The sequence below is a fragment of the Cetorhinus maximus genome, chromosome 6, assembly GCF_964194155.1.
Source record: "Cetorhinus maximus chromosome 6, sCetMax3.hap1.1, whole genome shotgun sequence".
Taxonomy (NCBI): domain Eukaryota; kingdom Metazoa; phylum Chordata; class Chondrichthyes; order Lamniformes; family Cetorhinidae; genus Cetorhinus; species Cetorhinus maximus.
In genome coordinates, this window is record NC_135884.1 from 77,788,347 (window position 1) to 77,810,966 (window position 22,620).

A 22,620-nucleotide genomic window follows, 5' to 3' on the forward strand; every position below is an offset into this window, starting at 1 on the left:
GTTTTTGTGGGGTGGAGCCTGCTTTTGCTGTTCTGTCTGTGGGGAAATTCTAGAGGAAAACATAGCCTGGCGGCACTCCTCTTCCCAGTCTGACTCCCTAATCTCTTGCATCAACAGATAGCAAACTCTAGCCTTGTATATAAACCTGGTTTCCCATTACATCAACTGACCATGATTTTGTCCAAACTGCAGGTTACCCAAGCATGGAGCCGAGTTCCCCAGATGGTGCAATAGCCTCGTTGGAGGAGCCCAATGAGAGAAAGCTACAGGAGGGACGGTCAGGAGCTGTTGCAGGTACTTGACATCCAATTGAGCTTCTCACAATCCACTCATACGAACTTATGAAATAGGGGCAGAAGTCGGCCATTTGGCTCCCCCAGCCTGCTCTGCCATTCAATAAGATCATGGCTGATCTGTTTATGTTTTGAATTCCACATTCCATCTACTCCCGATAACCTTTGATTCCCTTGTCTATCAAGAATCTATCTACCTCTGCATCTACAGTCTATACATCGATCATCAGTAAAGTGATGGAACAGGTCATCAAACGCTATCAAGCAGCACTTGCTTCACAATAACCTGCCTTAAAAAATTCAATAACCCCGCCTCCAGTGCCTTTGGAAGCAGAGAGTTCCAAAGTCACTCCCATCTACCCACATGGCAATTACAATTCAATCTTCACCAATTTTTATTTTTTGGCTACACTCATTTATGAAAAGAGGTAATGTCCTTCTTGCCATGAATTACTGCTCATTCACTTCAAGGAATGCTGCAGACACAGATTGCAGTGTATTTAGGAATGGAGTAATAAGAGAATGCTGAGATAACACTTTGAATTTCATTCTCTATTTTAATAAACAGCTTTATCGGCCGATGGTACTTCCTTTAATATCCTGAGAGCCTATCTCCCCAAATCCCTCTGCTATTCCACTGCCCTGAACTTAGTCCCATTCACTTAGAGCAACGACTTTTTTTTTGTAAAATCAGCTTACACTTATTGAAACTGAATTTGACCTGTCACATTTTAGCCCTTTCCTCTGTATATTCCATTGAGAAAGAGAGATGGTATTAGAAGGATGCATCATCCGTAGCTAACTAATGAAGTTAAGGATGGTATTAAATTGAAAGAAAAGATGTGCAATGCTGCAAGATTATTGGCAGCCCAGAAGAATGGGAAAATATTAGAAACCAGCAAAGCATGACTTTAAAAAAAGTTAAGAGCAAGAATTTGGAATGAGAAAGAAAACGAGCAAGAAATACAGACTGTTCAGGCTTCGTGTATATAAAAAGCAAAAGAATAGTTAAAGTGAGCATTGGTGTCTTCGAGGGTGAGACTGAGGAATTAGTAATAGGGAAACAAAGAAATGGCAGAGGCTTGGAACAAATATTTTTAATGCATCTTCACAGTAGAAGACACAAAAATCTTCACAAGAATTATTGAAAATCAAGAGGCAAAAGGGAAGGAGGAACTTAAAACAGTCATGATCACTAGAGAAAAAGTACTGGGAAAACTAAAGGAACTAAAGGCTGACAAGTCTCCTGGACCAAATGGCCTGCATCCTAGGAGTTTAGAAGAAGTGGCTGCAAAGATAGTTGATGATTGGTTGTAATCTTCCAAAATTCCCCAAATTCTGGAAAAATCTCAGCAGATTAGAAAACAACACAAATGCAACACCTCCATGAGGAAATAAATATTTAAAACTTTTTTCCAGTGTTGTAGTACTTAGTGCAAGTTAAATGTGGAGAAAAAGAAAATTCATTACAACAAACTAAAAGTAGATATAAATGATCTAGAGTAAGATATTTGTGCTTGGACTGTATTATGTGGGAGTTTGTAGACCAGAAGGATCCTCAGTGGACACACCTGAAGTTGACGTTTTGACCTTTGTCTTGAATTACTCAGTGACTGAGCATTCACAGGTCTCTGGGATAAAGAATTTCAAACATTAACAACCTTTTTGAGAAAGGAAATTTCTCCTAATTTCAGTTTTAAATGACTGACCCATATTCTGAGACTGTGACTCTATGTTGTAGGTTACTCAGTCAGGGAAACACTTTCTCAGCATGTACCTTGTAAAGACCCTTAAGAATTTTATTTGTTGCAACTGAATCATTTCTCATTCTCCTGAACTCCAGGGAATATAAGGTTGTCAACTCAATCTCTCTGCATAGGGCAATCCCCTCATCCCAGAAACTGGTCAGTCTAGTTGCACCCCTTCTAAGGCAAGTATATTCTTAGATAAGGAAAACAAAACTATAAACAGTACTTCAGGTAGCTTCACCAATGTCCTGTATAATTGTAGTAAGACTTCTTCACTCATATACGCCAATCCCCTTGTAGCAAAAGCTAACATGACATTTGCCTTCCTAATTGCTTGCTGTACCATTGTGTTAATTTTCTGTAATTCATGCATAAGGACACCAAGGTGTGTCTGAATGCAGATATTTCCCAGTCCTTCACCAGTCAAAAAAAAATATTTTTTTATTCTTCTACCAAAGTGGGTAATTTTACATTTTGCCACGTTGTATTCCATCTGCCATGTTCTTACCCACTCACCCAACTTGTCTGTATCCCTCTGCAATCTCTTTGTGTCCTATTCACCATTTGCTTTCCTACCTAACTTTGTTTTGCCAGCGAACTTAGATACACAGTTCCTCATCTAAGTCAAAAATAAAAATAGCTGGAAAAACTCAGCAGGTCTGACAGCATCTGCGGAGAGAAATGCAGTTAACGTTTCGAGTCCGTATGACTCTTCATCAGAACTGAGGAAAAATAGAAATGAGGTGAAATATAAGCTGGCTGAGGGGGGTGGGACAGGTAGAGCTGGATAGAGGGCCAGTGGGCCATAGGTGGAGGCAAAGAAGAGTGCTAAAGATGTCATAGACAAAAGGATAAAGGGGTGTTGATGGTGGTGATATTAGCTAAGGAATGTGCTAATGGTGACATTAAGGGTAGAAAGCAGGACGAGCAAGTAACATATAGCCCTAGTGGGGGTGGGATGGGGGAAAGGGATCGAAATGGGCTAAAAGGTGGAGATGAAACAATGGATGGAAATACATTTTAAAAATAATGGAAATGGGTGGGAAAAGAAAAATATATTAAAGATAAATTATTGGAAAATGGGGGATCGGAAAGGGGGTGGGGATGGAGGAGAGAGTTCATGTTCTGAAGTTGTTGAACTCAATGTTAAGTCCAGCGGGCTGTAAAGTGCCTAGTCGGAAGATGAGGTGCTGTTCCTCCAGTTTGAGTTGAGCTTCACTGGAACGTTGCAGCAGGCCAAGGACGGACATGTGGGCATGAGAGCAGGGTGGTGTGTTGAAATGGCAAGCGACAGGGAGGTCTGGGTCATGCTTGCGGACAGACCGAAGGTGTTCTACAAAGTGGTCACCCAGTCTGCGTTTGGTCTCCAATGTAGAGGAGACCACATTGGGAGAAGCGAATGCAGTAGACTAAATTGAGGGAAGTGCAAGTGAAGTGCTGCTTCACTTGAAAGGAGTGTTTGGGCCCTTGGACGGTGAGGAGAGGGGAAGTAAAGGGGCAGGTGTTGCACCTTCTGCGGTTGCATGGGAAGGTGCCTTGGGAGGGGGTTGAGGTGTAGGGGGTGATGGAGGAGTGGACCAGGGTGTGCCGGAGGGAATGATCCCTGCGGAATGCCACCAGGGATGGTGAAGGGAAGATGTGTTTGGTGGTGGCATCATGCTGGAGTTGGCGAAAATGGCGGAGGATGATCCTTTGAATGCGGAGGCTGGTGGGGTGATAAGTGAGGACAAGGGGGACCCTATCATGGTTCTGGAGGGAGAGGAAGGTGTGAGGGCGGATGCGCAGGAGATGGGCTGGACACGGTTGAGGGCCCTGTCGACCACCGTGGGTGGAAAACCTTGGTTAAGGAAGAAGGAAGACATGTCAGAGGAACTGTTTTGGAAAGTGGCATCATCAGAACAGATGCGACAGAGGCGAAGGAACTGAGAGAATGGGATGGAGTCCTTGCAGGAAGCGGGGTATGAGGAGCTGTAGTCGAGGTAGCTGCGGGAGTCGGGAGTATATTTCCTCAGTTCTGATGAAGAGTCATACGGACGCACGTTAACTGTATTTCTCTCAGCAGATGCTGTCAGACTTGCTGAGTTTTTCCAGCTATTTTTATTTTTGTTTCAGATTTCCAGCATCCGCAGTATTTTGCTTTTATTCTCATCTAAGTCATTTGATATAGATTGTAAATAGCTGACTTCCAAATACTGATCATTGCAGTATCCCACTGGTTACAGCCTGCCAACTCAAAAATGTTCCATTTATTCTTATTGTTTGTTTTCTGTCCCTTAAGCAATCCTAAATCCATACTAATATATTGCCCTCAATCGTTTTCCACACTATAACTGCAAATTTAGCTTGTCTAGTCCACGTGAGGATTAAAATCCCCTATGATTACTGTATTATCCTTATTAACTCTAAATACCTGATTTATACGCTGTCCTGCATCATAGCTACTGTTAGGGAGCTTTTAAACAACTCCCATCAATGTTTTCTGACTTTTGCTGTTTCTTAGATCTACCCAAACTGACTCCATTTCTTGGTATTCTGAGTGAAGATCCTTTCTCTCTACTGTCTTTACCCCATCCTTTATTATTAGATTAGTCCTAATTTTGTCCAATAATTTTGTGTGGCGCCTTCTTGAATGCTTTTTGAAAATGTAAATACATTACATCCACTGGCTCCCCCCTTATTCCTTATTCATCTTACTACTTACATTCTCAAAAAAACTAACAGATTTGTCAAATATGATTTTCCCTTTTGTAAATCCATGTTGACTCTGTTTAATCATATTATGATTTCCATAGTGTCCTTCCTGTTCACGTACCTAGTAATAGATTCTAGCATTTTGCCTACGACTGATGTTAGGTTAACTTGCCTAAAATTCCTCATGTTATTTCTTCCTCCTTCTTAAAGGGAGGAAGAAGGCTATGTTTGCCACCATCTAATCCTTGAGAACTGATCTAAAATCTCAGGAATTCTGGAAAATCAAAACCAATGAATCCATTATCTCCTGTAAAAAATCTAGGATGCAGAAAATCAGGTCCAGGGGGATTTGTGGAATTAATTTCTTGAATACTTTTTCTTTACTCGTACTGAATTCTCTAAGTTCCTCATTCCCACTAGACCCTTGGCTCCCCGTTATGTCCGGAATTTTTTTTTCTGTCTTCTACCACAAAGTATTATTTAATGTCTCTACCGTTTCCTTATTCCCTTTTATAATTTTACACATCTCTGCCTCTAATAGGCCCACGTTTACTTTCACTAATTTCTTCTTATTTACATATCCATAGAAACTTTTGAAGTCTCTTGCCAGTCTACTCTCTTTCTTTCCTCTCTCCTCATCAATTTCTTGGTCCTCCTTGACTGAATTCTAAACTCCTCCAATCCTCGGGTTTATAACTGCATTTGGCAACATTATAAGCATCTAATGCTATCTTTAACTTCACTCATTCAACACGGTTGGAACATTTTTTTGGGCAGGGTTTTTGTGTCTTAAAGGACACAATATTTGTTGAAAATTGTGTTTGTTTTTTTTAAAATGCTCACCATTGTTTACCATCATATCCTTTAGTAAATAAAAACAGAAAATGCTCTAAATAATCAGCAGCTCAGGTAGCATCTGTGGAGAGAGAAACAGAGGACCTTTTATCAGCACTGGGAAAAGTTAGAGATGTAGGCCCATATCTTCTGGTCTCCAGATGGTCGTACTCCAGAGGTACCCTGGAAGATCTGCTGGGACCCCTCGGAAGTCTCCATGCACAGGAATTGCCCAGGAAGTTTCAACCTCCGTTGGGCAATTACCCTGTGTCTGGGACCCACCGAAACTCTGAGTTAAAGTCGGAGACTTCAGATGGTTCCGACTCACTTACCAAAATAGTTACCCAGGAAAAATTACTGAATGCATTGAACACCTGACTACCACCCGCCACTCCGATTTCCCCCACCCGACCCACCCTATCCCCTTCGACCAACTACCTGCAACTCTATCCCTCTTACCCACTTACCTGCCATTGTATCTCTTCACCTACTTACTTTACACGCTTACCTTTACTATGTAGCTTGTCAATTTGGCTTGGGACATTTAAATTTATTGGTATACAGCAGTTAGTGCTGTAAAAAGGGGGTATGGCTTGGCTTCCCCTTACACTCCACAATGACAGAAGAACTCCAGGAGCAGGTACACTCCACATTTCACAGGAGACCCAGTTGAGAAGTCTGGGTGAGAAAAGTGAAGTGGGGCGGCGGGTATCCTCGATTGGGGCAAAAAAAAGACCTCTCAGAAATGCTGGTGTGGAAGGTTGCATCATCAAAACAGATGCGATGGAGAGAAAGGAATTGGGAGAATGGAATGGAGTCCCAACCGGAAGCAGGATGTAAGGAAGTACAGTTGAGGTATCTGTGGGAGTCACTGGGTTTATGATAAATATTACTTGACAGCCTATTACCAGAAATGGGGACAGAGAAGTCAAGAGAGGGAAGGGAAGGGTTGGAGGTGGACAATGTGAAACTGAGAGAAGAATGGAAATTGGAAGCAAAGCTGTGGAAGTTTTCCAGTTCAGGGTGGGAGCAGGACACGGCACTGATACAGTCATCAATGTACCAGGGAAAGAGTTGATGGAGGGGGCCCTAGTAGGATTGGAATAAGGAATGTTCCACATATCCCATAAAAAGACAGGCATAGATAGGACCCATACAGTTACCCTTAGCAACACCTTTTATTTGGAGGAAGTGAGATGAGTTAATGGAGAAGTTGTTCAATGAGAGAACAAGTTCAGCCAGGAGGATGGTGATGGATGGAATCTGGAGAGCCCTCAGATCATCCAGGGAGTGGGGGGGCGGGGTGGATGGAGATGTAGAGAGATCGGACGTGCATGGTGAAGAGGAGACAGTTAAGGCCAGGAAATTGGAAACTTTCAAAGGACAGAGCGTACCAGAAGAGTCACAGATGTAGGTAGGGAGAGACTGGATATGGGGAGAAAACTTGGAGTCAAAGTAGGAAGAAATCAATTCAGTGGGGCAGGAAGAGGCTGAAACAATAGGTTTATCAGGACAATGCTGTTTATTGATCTTGGGAAGGAAGTTGTGGCAGAGAATATTGGTGGGAGTTGTTTCATCATTAGTGGTAGCTGTCCCTCAATTTGAGGATGATGTCTATTCAGGATTGCGCATTTCTGCCATGGGTTTTCTTATGACTGAACAGGCTAATTCTTGAGCCACAGATCTTTGGGACTTGGGGCAGCACGTTCCACAAGGTAGTGGGATCCGGTGGGCAGGGTTTTCTTCCTTCCTTTTCTTTCTTTCTCTGCCTCCGCTCTGCCTCAACATTAAGGCGTTTGGACTCAAAGAATGGTACAGCTTGATGAACAAGTTGTCACCATTCTGAACAATTGGTAGCAAGCTTCTCACAGTCATTAATGTCAATGCTTTTTTAAAATTTGTTCATCGTATATGGGCATCACTGGCTAGGCCAGCATTTATTGCCCATCCCTAATTGCCCTTGAGAAGGTGGTAGTGAGCTGCTTTCTTGAACTGCTGCAGTCCCTGTGGTGTAGGTACACCCACAGTGCTGTTAGGGAGGGAGTTCCAGGATTTTGACCCAGCGACAGTGAAGGAACGGCGATATATTTCCAAGTCAGGATGGTGTGTGATTTTTACGTGAACTTTCAGGTGGTGGTGTTCCTATGTGTCTGCTGCCCTTGGCCTTCTAGATGGTAGTGGTCGTGGGTTTGGAAGGTGCTGCCGAAGGAACCTTGGTGAATCCCTGCAGTGCATCTTGTAAATGGTATACTGCTGCGATTATGCATCAGTGGTGGAGGAAGTCAGTGTTGGATGGGGCACCAATCAAACATGCTGTTTTGTCCTGGATGGTGTTGAGCATCTTCAGTGTTGTGGGAGCTGCACTCATCCAGGCAAGTGGGGAGTATTCCATCACTCTCCAGACTTGTGCCTTCTACACCATGGACAGGCTTTGGGGAGTCAGGAGGTGAGTTGCTCGTCACAGGATTCCTAGCCTCTGACCTGCTCTTGTAGCCACAATATTTATATGGCTAGTCCAGTTCAGTTTCTGGTCAATGATGACTCCCCCCTGCCCCCACCCCACCACAGGATGTTGATGGTGGGGGATTCAGTGATGGTAATACCATTGATTGTCAAGGGAAAATTGGTTAGATTCTGTATTGTTGGAGATGGTCATTGCCAGGCACTTGTGTGGCAGAGATGTTACTTGCCACTTATCAGCCCAAGCCTGCATGTTTCCAGGTCCTGCTGCATATGGACATGGACTCCTTTAGTGTCTGAGGAGTCGCGAATGGTGCTGAACATTGTGTAATCATCAGCGATCATCCCCACTTCTGACCTTATGATGGAGGAAAGGTCACTGATGAAACAGCTGAAGGGATGATTGGGCTGAGGCCATTACCCTGAGAGCGGTGGCCAAACTTAGGCTGCTGTGCTTCAAAGAGAGCTTCTGAATGTCTTTGAAGCAAAGGGAGTTGTTTATTGTAGGTCTGGCCTACATGAATCTCCAAAGCAATGTGGTTGACTGTTACATGCCCTCTGAAATGGCCTACCAAGCCACTCAATTGTACCAAACTGTTACAGAATGGCCTGCAGTGGCTCATCACCACCTTCTCAAGGGCAATTAGAGATGGGCAACAAATGCTGGCCTAGCCATTGTTTCCTCTGAAAGAATAACATAAAGCCTTCCATAGTGGACCAATTAAATTAATGTTATAGGAATTCAGGGAACATATAAAATTCTTCCGAGCAGGATTGAGAGTCCCACGTAAAATGTTGCCTACCAGATGCCAGGGTGAGGGATATCTTGAATTGGCTTGTAAGGATATTGGAGCGGGAGAAGGAGGATCCAGTCATTGTGATCCATGTTGGGACCAAAAACATAGGAAAGTGTAGGCAAGAAGTCTTTTGGAGAGCACTGGGAACTAGGAACTAAATTAAAGAACACAATCTGAAGAGTTTAATCTCTTGATTATTACCTGAGCCACAAGCAAATTGGTGTAGGGATAAGAAGATTAGCGAGGTGAAGAAGTGGTGTGGGAAAGATGAGTTCTATTTCATGGGACACTGTCAACAGTATTGGGACAAGAAGGAAAAGGTCCCACCTGAACTGGGCTGGAATCAGGGTACCAGTAGAAAGGATAAACAGGGCAGCCACAAGGACTTTAAACTAGTCCATGTTGGAGGGGTGGGTGGCGAGCTCAGGTGGAACAGATAATCTAAATAATAGTTCCAAAATGAATGAGAGTAGAGTAACTGTCAGAAATTGTGCTTTGGGCAATACTAGTAAAGGACAAACTAAAACATGCAAAATAAGAGGGATCTGGGCATCTTAGTGCATGAATCACAAAAGGCTAGTATGCAGGTACAGCAGGTAATTGGGAAAGCTAATAGAATGTTATCATTTATTGCGAGGGGAATTGAATACAAAAGTAGGGAGGTTATGCTTCAGTTGTACATGGCACTAGTGAGACCACATTTGGAGTACTGTGTACAGTATTGGTCACTTTATTTAAGGAAGGATGTAAATGTGTTGGAAGCAGATCAGAGAAGGTTTACTAGACTAATACCAGGCATGGGCGGGTTGGTATTGTGAGGAAAGGCTGGACAGGCTAGGCTTGTATCCACGAGTTTAGAAGAGTAAGAGGCAACTTAATTGAAACATATAAGATCCTGAGGGGACTTGACAGGGTGGGTGTGGAGGTGTGGAAGAATCTAGAACTTGGGGTCACTGTTTAAAACAGAGATGAGGCAAAAAAGATATCTGAGGGTCGTGAGTCTTTGGAACTCTCTTCCTCAAAAGGCAGCAGAAGCAAAGTCTCTGAATATTTTTAAGTCAGAGGTGGGTAGATTCTTGGTGAGCGAGGGGGTTTTAGGTTATTGGGGGTAGGTGGGATGCAGATTTCAGGTTACTATCAGAACAGCCATGATCTTATTAAATGGCAGGGCAGGCTCAAGGGGCCGAATGGCCTACCCCTGCTCCTTGTTCTTAAGTTCATATGTTCGTAATATGCCCTAGCACCAACAAGGGGCGCATATTATATTAGATTTAGAAATGAGTAATAAAACAGATTTAATTAACAGCCTAATGGTGCATGAAAAATATGTACCTAAAAATGATCACCATGTGATCAAATTCAACGTAATGTTTGAAAGGGAAAAATTCAAAACAGCTACAGATTCTTTTCTGGATTTAGGTAAGGTTAACTTTAGTGCAATGAGGCAGAGACGGAAAATATGTTCATAGGTAAATGGTATGAAAAAATGAATTGAAGATGATACAGAACCAGTTTGTACCTCTAAGAGGCCAAAGCTTTACCTGCCAAAAAGCTGCTATGGATGACTAGAGGTAAGAGATGAAAAACAGCAAAGGCTAATATGCCAGATACTAGGAGCTACGAAAAGGGAGTATGAAAAGAAACTTGCAAGGGATATCAAAATCAACACAGCCCTTTTACAATTATATTTGAAAAAAAGAGTGGTCAGGAACAGTATGAGCCCCTTGACTTAGCAGTGATCTTGTCAGTGAAAATAAGGAAATTGCAGACGTGTTGAATATGGGGTACATGGAGGAGCATGGGGGGTATGAGGGGGCATAGACAGGGCATATGAGGTGGGGGAGAAATGGTGATGGTTTGAGGGCCTGACATTCATCATTTCAACCGGGACAATGCCCCAGCAAACAGACAGAAGTTCTCATGCCAGGTTCACCATCTACCTGCCTTCATTGCTGCCTCGGGCCTGCCTCCGGAGCCAGTGGGCCCGACTCCATTCCACCCTCATTGGGGGCCTCCTTGATGGAAATGTGTTTGCATAGTCAGGAATTTTCTCATCTCCTGATACCCGTCTCCCTCACAAAATTCTGGCCCATTAGCTCTGTTTCCCTCACCTCAGGTGCTGCCAGACCTGCTGAGTATTTCTAGCATTTTCTTTCTTTACTTATAATAATGACAAACTGTTATTAGATATCTGGACTTAGTCCTGATAGCTATTTCTCTTTTGACAGACAAGCTTTCTGCAGACAGAGTGAAAGTGGTGATGGAACACATTTGGAAGCTGCAGGAATTCTGTAACAACATGGCCAGGCTGGGCATTGACAGGTTCGAATACGCTTACCTCAAGGCTATTGTTCTCTTCAGTCCTGGTAAGGCTTGCATAATCTTAGACAACAAACTAAGAGATACAGACAAGTGACTCAGTTAGTTTAAAAGTTTCCAATTTTCTGGCCCTAACTGGCTCCTCTTCACCATTAATGTACAACCCCTCCATCACCCACCAGGATAGTCTGAAGGCTGTCCACTGGTTCTTTGAATGGAGGTCGAACCCCATCCATCACCACCCTTCTCTGGAGACAGTCAATAAATACTCCATTGACTCCCATAGTTACCTGGTCTATAGATCATCTCACCCTGCTACCTGTAAGAACGCCATTCCATCTGTCCAGTTTCTCCATCTCTATCGCACCTGTTCCACAACAATGATTCTGAGATGTTTTCCTTTTTCCTCAGCCGAGGGTTCCCACAACCATGGTTGACAGGACTCTCAATCGTGTTTGCCCCATTACCACCCTTCTGCTCTCACCCCTTCCCCTCCCTCCAGAACTATGGTAAGATTCCCCTTGTGCTCACTTTCCATCCCACCAATCTCTGTATTCAATGGATCATCCTTCACCATCTCCAACATGATGCCACCAATCAACACATCTTCTTCTCCCCTTCCCTTTTCAGCTTTTCAAAGGACTGTTTCTCCACACTACACCTTGCTCCACTCCTCAATCACCCGCACAATATCCCCTCCCCTTCCCACAGCACCTCTACATTTGCCAGAGGGAGGCAGTGGAGGAGTGGTAGTGTCACTGGACTAGCAATCCAGAGACCCAGGGTAATGCGCTGGGGACCTGGGTTTGAATCCCACCACAGCTGATGGTGGAATTTGAATTCAGTCAGTAACAATCTGCTATTAAAAGTATAACGATGACCATGAAACTATTGTCGATTGTCGTAAAAACCCATCTGGTTCACTAATGTCCTTTAGAAGAAAATCTGTTGTCCCTACCTGGTCTGGCCCACATGTGACTCCAGACCCACAGCAATGTGGTTGACTCTTAAATGCCCTCTGAAATGGCCTAGCAATCCACTCAGTTGTATCAAACCACTACAAAGTCAATAAGGAATGAAACCGGACGGACCGCCCGGCATCGACATAAACACCGGAAACGACGACGGCAATCTCAGCCCTGTCAATCCTGCAAAGTCCTCCTTACTAACATCTGGGGGCTAGTGCCAAAATTGGGAGAGCTGTCTCACAGACTGGTCAAGCAACAGCCTGACATGGTCATACTCACGGAATCATACCTTACAGATAATGTCCCAGACACCACCATCACCATCCCTGGGTATGTCCTGTCCCACTGGCAGGACAGGCCCAGCAGAGGTGGTGGCACAGTGGAACACAGTTGGGAGGGAGTTGCCCTGGGAGTCCTCAACATTGACTCCGGACCCCATGAGGTCTCAGGGCATCAGGTCAAACATGGGCAAGAAAACCTCCTGCTGATTACCACCTGCCGCCCTCCCTCAGCTGACAAATCAGCACTGTTCCATATTGAACACCACTTGGAGTAAGCACTGAGGGTGGCAAGGGTGCAGAATGTACTCTGGGTGGGTGAATTCAATCTCCATCATCAAGAGTGGCTCGGTAGCACCAGCACAGACTGAGCTGGCCGAATCCTAAAGGACATAGCTGCTAGACTGGGACTGCAGCAGGTGGTGAGGAAACCAAGAAGTGGGAAAAACATACTTGACCTCATCCTCACCAACCAGCCTGCACAGATGCAACTGTTTATGGCACTATCGGTAGGCTTGACCACCGCACAGTTATTGTGGAGATGAAGTTCCGTCTTCACATTGAGGATACCCTCCATCGTGTTGTGTCACTACCACCGTACTAAATGGGATAGATTTTGAACAGATCTAGCAACTCAAGACTGGGCCTCCATGAGGCGCTTTGGCCCATCAGCAGCAGCAGAATTGTGCTCAAACACAATCTGTAACTTCATGGCCCAGCATATCCCCCACTCTACCGTTACCACCAAATCAGGGGATCAACCGTGCTTCAATGAAGAGCGCATGAAGGCATGCCAGGAGCTGTACCAGGCATATCTAAAAATGAGGTGTCAACCTGGTGAAGCTGCAACACAAGACTACTTGCATGCCAAACAACATAAGCATCAATTAAAACAACTCACTGGAGGAGGAGGCTCCACAAATATTCCCATCCTCAGTGACAATCGATCAGTGCAAAAGACAAGGCTGAAGCATTTGCAACAATCTTCAGCTAGAAATGCCGAGTGGATGATCTATTTCGGCCTCCTCCGGAGGTCCCCAGCATCACAGACGCTAGTCTTCAGCCAGTTTGATTCACTCCACAAGATATCAAGAAATGGCTGAAGATATTGGATACTGCAAAGGCCCTGACAATATTTCAGCAATAGTACTGAAGACTTATGCTCCAGAAATTGCCGTGCCCCCTCGCCAAGCTGTTCCAGTACAGCTACAATACTGGCATCTACCCGGCAATGTGCCCAGGTATGTCCTGTACACAAAAAGCAGGACAAATCCAACCCAGCCAATCTATTCCCGATCATCAATAAAGTGATGGAAGGGGTCATCAGCAGTGCTATCAAGTGGCACTTGCATAGTAATAACTTGCTCACTGACACTCAATTTGGGTTCCGGCAGGGCCACTTAGCTCCTGACCTCATTACAGCCTTGGTTCAAACATGGACAAAAGAGCTGAACTCCAGAGGTGAGGTGAGAGTGACTGCCCTTGACATCAAGGCAGCATTTGACTGAGTGTGGCATCAAGGAACCTTAGCAAAACTAGAGTCAATGGGAATCAGGGGAAACTCTTTGCTGGTCAGAGTCATACAAGGAAGATGGTTGTGGTTGTTGGAGGTCAATCATTTCAGTTCCAGGATATCACTGCATCATCACAGTTCCCCAGGGTAGTGTCCTAGGCCCAACCATCTTCAGCTGCTTCATAAATGACCTTCCTTCCATCATAAGGTCAGAAGTGGGAACACTTGTTGATGATTGCACAATGTTCAGCACCATTTGTGACTCCTCAAATACTGAAGCAGTCCAGGTCTTGCTGCATTTGGACATGGACAATATCCAGGCTTGGGCTGATAAGTGGCGAATAGCATTCGCACCACAAGTGCCAGGCAATGACCATCTCCAGCAAGACAGAATCCAACCATCATCTCTTGACATTCAATGGCATTACCATCGCTGAATCCCCCACTGGGGGTTCAGAAACTGGTTACAAGGGCAGGTCAGAGGCTAGGAATCCTGTGATGAGTAACTCACCTCCTGACTCCCCAAAGCCTGTCCACCATCTACAAGGCGCAAGTCAGGAGTGTGATGGAATATTCTCCACTTGCCTGGATGAGTGCAGGTCCAACAACACTCAAGAAGCTTGACACCATCCAGGACAAAGCAGCCCTTTTGATTGGCACCACATCCACAAACGTTCACTCCCTTCAACACTGACACACAGTAGCAGCAGTGTGTACCATCTACAAGATGCAGGAACTCACCAAGGCTCCTTAGGCAGCAACTTCAGAACCTACGACCTCTATCATCCATAAGGACAAGGGCACCAGACACATGGGAACACCACCACCTTGAAGTTTCTCTCCAAGCCACTCACCATCCGGGCTTGGAAATATATCGCTGTTCCTTCACTGGGTTGCTGGGTCAATATCCTGGAACTCCCTCCCTAACAGCACCTATAACTGTGTATCTACACCACATGGACGGCAGCAGCTCAAGAAGGCAGCTCACCACCACCTTCTCGAGGGCAGTTAGGGACGGGCAATTAATGCAGCCCTAACCAGTGACGCCCACATCCTGTAAATGAATAAAAAAAAGTACAGGAGTTGCACCACCTGTCTGCTTATTTCCCCTCCCCCCACCATCTAAGGCCCCTAACACTCCTTCCAGGTGAAACAACAATTTATGTCTACTTTTTTTAATTTAGTGCTCTATTCGCTTCTCACAATGTGTTCTCTTCTACTGGGAAGACAAATGCAAACTGGGTGAACACTTTATGGAATACCTCAATTCGGTCCACAAACATGACCCTGAGTTTTCGGTCACCTATCGTTTTAATTCCCTACCTTGCTACCACTCAGACCTCTTTATCCTTGGCCTGCTGCAGTGTTTCAATGAAGCTCAATGTAAGCTTGAGGAACAGCACCTCATCTTTTGATCCTCACTTTACATACAGTCTTCCCAACTCAACATTGAGTTCACCTCTTTCAGACCATAACCTGGTTTTTTGCAAGTTGCGATTTCACTCTCCTGTTTTTACTTTTCACTGCCATTCACATCTCCTCTAGACACATCTTTTTTCTTCACTTCTCCAATTACTACTCCCTTTGGCCCTGCAACACCACCCCTTTTGTCATTAAATCTCTCCCGTCTTCCATCCTATCACAGATTTTGCCTTTTGTTCTTGCTCTCCATTCTCTCCTTTTACTTACCTAAAACATTTTTAACTTTCCCTGTTTCTGATGAAAGACCATTGACCTGAAGTGTTAACTCTGTTTCTCTCTGCACAGATTCTGTTTGACCTGCTGAGCATTTCCAGCATTTTCTGTTCGATATTATTATTAATAGGTTGTTATTGGGTAAGAGTATCAAGGCATACGAAGCTAAGGTCTGTAAATGTAGTTCTGATACAGATCAGCCCTGATCCAATTGAATGCCAGAGCAGACCTGAGAGGCTGAATCCCCCTGGTCCGGATCTTCCTACATTCCTAACCTTGTTTTTATTTGTAGTTTTGCCCTGCCCTGTTGGCTGTTTAACTTTGTGCTATACAGTATCCACATACAGCTTGGTATTTCATTCTAAGCTGTGTCTAGTGCAGTTTCTGTGACATCTCATTCAAATTCCATCAAACCAGGATATTGTAACCGATATTGTAACATCAGGGGCAAAATTTTTAACTTGACAGGTGGGCGCATGCATTGACGTCAGGCGAGTGTCCCGACATCAACGCGCAGTTGCATGATATTTCAGTCGGTGGGCACGCATGGGAATCGGCAGCGCGCCCGCTGACAATTAAAAGGCCTGTTAAGGCCATTAAAGTTGTAATTAAATTACATTTCTCGCTGCCCATCCAGCCTTACAGTTAGCGGGCAGGCGAAAAGGCCAAGCAGCCTTTGCATTTTTTAGGAAACCTTATCCATGGGCGGGATGAGGTTTCCAAAAGCAAATAAAAATAAAATTAAAATTTTTAAATTTAATGAATAACATGTCCCTGCTCATGTGACATATGAGGGGACATGTTTTAGAACATTTTTCTAAATTTTATTTTTTTTTTTTTGAAAACTCTTCATCTCCCTGAGGCAGCTCTTTGCTTCAGTGAAATTCTCAGTGAAGTTTGCACTTGCCCCGCTCGCTCTCATCAGCCCCCCTCTCCGCCCCCACCCCACCGCCCCCCCCCCCCCCCACCCTCGCCACCCGCCCGCACAGGCAGTGCTGAGCACTGCCGCTCGCCTTTCACGCTGGATGGGCCTTAATTGGCTCGCCAGCGTGAAATCACCTTCAGGCCTCAATCGCGGGCGGCTTCCTGACCGCCCCACCCACCCCCACCAAGCCTGCCTGACAAGGCCTAAATTCTGTCCCAGGACTTTCAGCAGTTTTTCCACAGAAAAGATTTGGAAAATAGTAGCGTTTAAGTGTTGAGCTTCTAAACAAAGCACAATGAAAAGGCAACAGGATAATGTGTGATTAAAATGGTCTTGAAGTTGTTTTCCCAAAGACCATAGAGAACAGTTAGATGACCTTTCTCAGTTACCCAGACCACTGTGTTAGGATGGCCCTGATACCAGGCCTTCAGCAAGGTTTCCTGGCCAGAGGTCCTCTTCTCTCATATAAACACAAGCTGGATAACATTTATAGACCAGAAACACTCTCACTTACAGTCAGATCTTTGAACAGAAGGTTACAGAGTCGTCATCATTATGGCACAAAAGGAGACCATTCAGCCAATGGCTCCATGTCAATTCTCTGTAGAATAATCCAGTTAGTCCCATTCCCCCTCTCCCGCCTCTATGCCCTTAGAGCTCTATTAACTGTAACTTGTTTTTTAATTCATTTATGGGATGCGGGCTTCACTCGCTAGGCCATCATTTATTGCCCATCCCTAATTGCCCTTGAGAGGGTGGTGGTGAGCTGCCGCCTTGAACCGCTGCAGTCCATGTGGCGTCAATACACCTACACTGTTGTTAGGGAGGGAGTTCCAGGATTTTGACCCAGCGACAGTGAAGGAACGGTCAATATATTTCCAAGTCAGGATGGTAAGTGGCTTGGCGGGAAACTTGCAGGTAGTGATGTTCCCATGTGTCTGCTGCCCTTGTCCTTCTAGGTGGTAGTGGTTGTTATTTGGAAGGTGCTGCCTAAGGAGCTTAGGTGGGTTCCTGCAATGCATCTTGTAGATGGTACACACTGCTGCCAGTGTTTGTTGATTGTGGAGAGAATGAATGTTTGTGGATGGGGTGCCAATCAAGCGGGCTGCTTTGTCCTGGATGGTGTCAAACTTCTTAAGTGTTGTTGGAGCTGCACTCATCTAGGCAAGTAGGGAGTCAGGAGGTGAGTTACTTGCCGCAGAATTCCCAGCCTCTGACCTGCTCTTGTAGCCATTATATTTATATGGCTAGTCGAGTTCAGTTTCTGGTCAATGGTAATCCCCAGGATGTTGATAGTTGGGGTTTCAGCAGTGTTAATACCATTGAATGTCAAGGGGCGATGGTTACATTCCCTCTTGTTGGAGATGGGCATTGCCTGGCACTTGTGTGATGTGAATGTTACTTGCCACTTGTCAGCCCAGGCCTGGATATTGTCCAGGTGTTGCATTTGGACATGGACTGCTTCAGTATCTGAGGAGTTGCAAATGGTGCTGAACATTATGCATCAGTGAACATCGCCATTTCTGACCTTATGATGGAAGGAAGGACATTGATGAAGCAGCTGAAGATGATTGGGCCTAGGACACTACCCTGAGGAACTCCTGCAGTGATGTCCTGGAAGTGAGATGACTGACCTCTAACCACCATAAACAATCTTCCTTTGTGCTAGGTATGATTCCAACTATCAGAGAGCTTTCCCCTGATTCCCATTGACTCCAGTTTTGCTAGGGCTCCTTGATGTCACGCTCAGTCAAATGGTAACTTGATGTCAAGGGCAGTCACTCTCATCTCACCTCTGGAGTTCAGCTCTTTGTCCATGTTTGAACCAAGGCTGTAATGAGGTCAGAAGCTGAGTAACCCTGGCAGAACCCAAACAGAGCGTCAATGAGTAGGTTATTGCTAAGCAAGTGCTGCCTGATAGCACTATTGATGACTCCTTCCATCACTTTACCGATGATCAAGAGTAGACTGATGTGGCAGTAATTGATCAGGTTGGATTTATCATGCTTTTTGTATACATGACATAACTGGGCAATTTTCCACATTTTGTCCACACTGAAAAAGTTGATATGAAAGAGCTTATTTAGAAGTTAATTTATTTAATCACACCAGACTACTGCTACGGGGAAATGTTACAATTTCACTATTTTGCATTAACACAAATACAGGCAGTTCTGATTGAATGAAGTAAGCCTGGTTAGAACTCTGATTAGACTGAGAAATCAAGCAGCTTAATGATTTGTATGTGGCCTCACCCCTCCAGGTGTTTTCTTGATCTGGCTTCAAAAAGATTGGAGGGGCTCATGAAGAAAAAAATCAAACATATTTTTCTGATTACAAAGAGAGACCAGTTGGTTGGCCCGCTGAGAGTTAGTATTGTTGAGTTGGACATTAGGCAGTACGAACACACCTCAAAGGTACACTTACAGAATACCCAGCACTGCTGTACTGAGGGATGCAAAACTTGAATGCTTGTTCACCCCCATATTCGCTGACCTACATTGGCTCCCAGTCTCCCAATGCCTCGATTTTAAAATTCTTGTCCTTGCTTTCGAATCCCTCCGTGGCCTCGCCCTTACTTATCTCTGTAATCTCTTCCAGCCTCACAACCTTCTGCGATATCTGCGCTCATCTAAGTCTGGCCTCTTGAGCATTCCAATTATAAGCACTCCACCACTGGTCTTCAACTACCTAGAGCCCTAGCTCTGGAATTCCTCTCTAATGGGGAGGCGGTGGCGTAGTGGTATTGTCACTGGGCTGGTATCCCAGAGACCCAGGGTAATGTTCTAGGGACCTGGGTTCAAATCCCACCATGGCAGATGGTAAAATTTGAATTCAATAAAACCTGGAATTAAGTCTGATGATGACTACAAAATCATCTGGTTCACTAATGCCCTTTAGGGCAGGAAATCCACTGTCCTTACCTGGTCTGGCCTACATGTGACTTCAGACCCACAGCAATGTGGTTGACTCTTAACTACCCTCTGAACAAGGGCAAGTTGGAATGGGCAATAAATACTGGCCTAGTTAGTGACACCCACATCCCAGGAATGAATTTTAAAAATTCCCTCCCTATACCTCTTCGCTTCTCTACCTCTCCTTTAAGATGCTCCTTAAAACCTACCTCTGTTATCAAGCTTTTGGTCTTGTGGCTCATGTGGTTTATGTTGCTTTATAATGTTCCTGCAAAGCACCTTTGTTTTATTACATTAAAGGCACTTTATACATCCAAGAAGTTGTTGCTCGTAATGGCTTCACAGGTTTCAACCAGAAACAGATAACTTTATTACAGAGAGCTTTTCAGATGCTACATGTTTGAACCAGGTCCTCAACAAGAAGCCCCCCCCACCCCACCACCCCCAACCTCCCATTACCCGCATTTAGAGCTTATTGGTCGGAGCCTCCAAGAACAATCACGTGACCCCCAATAGACAGTAGGAGAGGCTATACCTTCAGTTACTACGTTTCCTCCCCTTTTAGTTTTTTTTATAGTTTCTATTTACAGAGAACATTTGAATATCCCACAACATATACATACATACAACATTCAGGTTACTAAAGAGAAAGTGTCTGAGGTGGTTTCCTTATTCGGTTAGAGCGGTGTAGCTCTTTCACTTGAGGTTGTTCCACTGGATCAACATGATCAGGAATTGCAGCACCAGATATATCACAAGAAAGTGGCAGTTCTGGGTTTGGCAACTCTACCGAGACGTCGGGCATGTCTATTCTAGGTTGATTTGTCACCTCATGGATTGATGGTTTGACATTAATCACAGGCAAAATAGCTGGTTGTAGGAATGTCTCTCTAGTCCGAAGATGGGCCATATGCTTTCGAACAATTCAGTCTTCCGCTTCTACCTGGAAAGATAAGGGACCAGTTTCTGAGACAATTATACCAACAAGGTCCTCTTCCAAATTCCCTATGAAAACTGCGTCTCCTACAGTGAATCTTCGAGCTTTGCTGTGAATATCGTGATTCAATTTTTGATTACCCTGATTTCATTTAAACTCATGAATCTATGAAACTCTGTACTGGTAAGGACGTACTGTTTTCAGAAACAATGACTTCTGATAGGCCATGTATACTAAAACATTGATGCAGCTTTTCGATAGTTGCGCTCGATGTCGGTGATCTGACTTCATACACATCCATCCACTTAGAATGCGCATCTACAATTAATAAAAACATGGTACCTCTGAATGGTCTTACACAATCAATATGTCGTCTAACCCAGGGTCGACCAGGCCACTCCCACGGATGCAGTCGAGCTAAAACAGACAACTTCTGTTGTTGCTGATACCCGAGACAGTGCTTGACCATGCTTTCAATGTCACTGTATATGCCTGGCCACCAGTCATAGCTTGGCGCAAGCATTTTCATCTTCGGTATGCCTGGATGCGCACTATGAAGCTCTGTCAAGAGTGATTCTCTTCCTTGCGAAGGGACGACAACTCTTGATCCACACAACAAGATTCCATCCTGACAACTTAACTCTGATTTTCGGGCATGGAATGGTCTCATTAAACTTAAACTTGTCTCACTTCCTCCAAATAAAAGGTGTGGCTATGGGCACCCACATGGGTCCCAGTTATGCCTGTCTCTTTATGGGGTATGTGGAACATTCCTTGTTCCAGCCCTACTCAGGCCCTCTCCCATTAGTACTTCGATGACTGTTTCAGTGCCACTTCATGCTTTCATCTGGACCAGGAAAAATTTATCAATTTTGCTTCCAATTTCCACCCCTCTTATCACCTTCGCATGGTCCATCTCTGACATTTCCCTTCCTTTAGCTCTCTGTTTCCATTTCTGGTGATAGACTGCCCATCAATATTCATTACAAGCCCACCGACTCTCACAGCTACTTCAACTACAGCTCCTCACACCTTGCTGCCTGTAAGGACTCCACCCATTCTCTCAGTTGCTTCTCCTCTGTCACATCTGTTCTGATGATGCCACTTTCCAAAACGGCGCATCTGACAGGTCTTCCTTCTTCCTCAACTGAGGTTTCCCACCCACCATGGTAGACAGGGCACTCAGCCATGTCTGACCCAAATCCCAGGCGTCTGCCCTCTCACCTTCCCCTCCCTCCCAGAACCATGAAAGGGACCCCCTTTGTCCTCACTTTTCACACCATCAACCTCCTCATTCAAAGGATCATCCTCTGCCATTTCCGCCAACTCCAGCATGATGCCACCACCAAACACATCTTCCCCTCACACCCCTGTCAGCATTCTGTAGGGACCGTTCCCTCAGGGACACCCTGCTCCACTCCTCCATCACCCCAACACTTCATCCCCTTCCCACAGCACCTTCCCATGCAATTTGAAGGTGCAGCACCTGCCCCTTTACCTCCTCCCTCCTCACCATCCAAGGGCCCAAACACTCCTTTCAGGTGAAGCATCACTTCATTTGCACCTCCTTCAATTTGGTCTACTGCATTTGCTGCCTCCAATGTGGTCTCCTCTACTTTGGGGAGACCAAACACAGACTGGGTGACTGCTTTGCAGAACACCTTTGGTCTGTCCCCAAGCATGACCCAGACTTTTCTGTTGCTTGCCATTTCATCCTGCTCTCATGCCCACATGTCTGTCCTTGGCCTGCTGCAATGTTCCAGTGAAGCTCAACACAAACTGGAGGAACAGCACCTCATCTACTGATTAGGCACTTCACAACCTTCCAGACTTAACATTGAGTTCAACAACTTCAGACCATGAACTCTCTCCTCTATCTTCACTCTTTTTTAATCCCTTTTTGCAAAATCCATTTTTATTTTTTATCCACTTATTTTTATTTTTATTCATTGTTATATCCCCTTTTTATCCCATTTTCTATCCTTTCCCCCTCGCCCCACCCCCACTAGGGCCATCTGTTACTTGTTCCATGTTGTTCTTTCACTGAGCTCTGACCCTTGTTCTGCCATTTTCACATTCTGCTTTCTTACCTTAATGCCACTATCAGCACCTTTTTTTAGCCCTTACCACTACCATTAACATTACCTTTGTCCTTTTGTTCATGACATCTTTGTCAATCTCTCCTTTGCCCCCACCTATCACTGGCCTTCTATCCACTCCACCTGTCCCACCCCCCTTAAACATTTC

General features: G+C 44.8%; 1 protein-coding gene across 3 annotated transcripts in view; it reads left to right on the forward strand.

Annotated features, from left to right (window-relative positions):
* The window catches only part of nr2c2 (nuclear receptor subfamily 2, group C, member 2), a 258,076-nt gene that overhangs the window by 230,216 nt on the left and 5,240 nt on the right, over positions 1–22,620 (forward strand). For all 3 annotated transcript variants that reach the window (XM_078543883.1, XM_078543882.1, XM_078543881.1), the window contains 2 exons: positions 193–294; positions 11,052–11,189. In XM_078543883.1, coding sequence (XP_078400009.1) covers positions 193–294; positions 11,052–11,189 — 240 coding nt within the window. The remainder of the gene's footprint in view (positions 1–192; positions 295–11,051; positions 11,190–22,620) is intronic.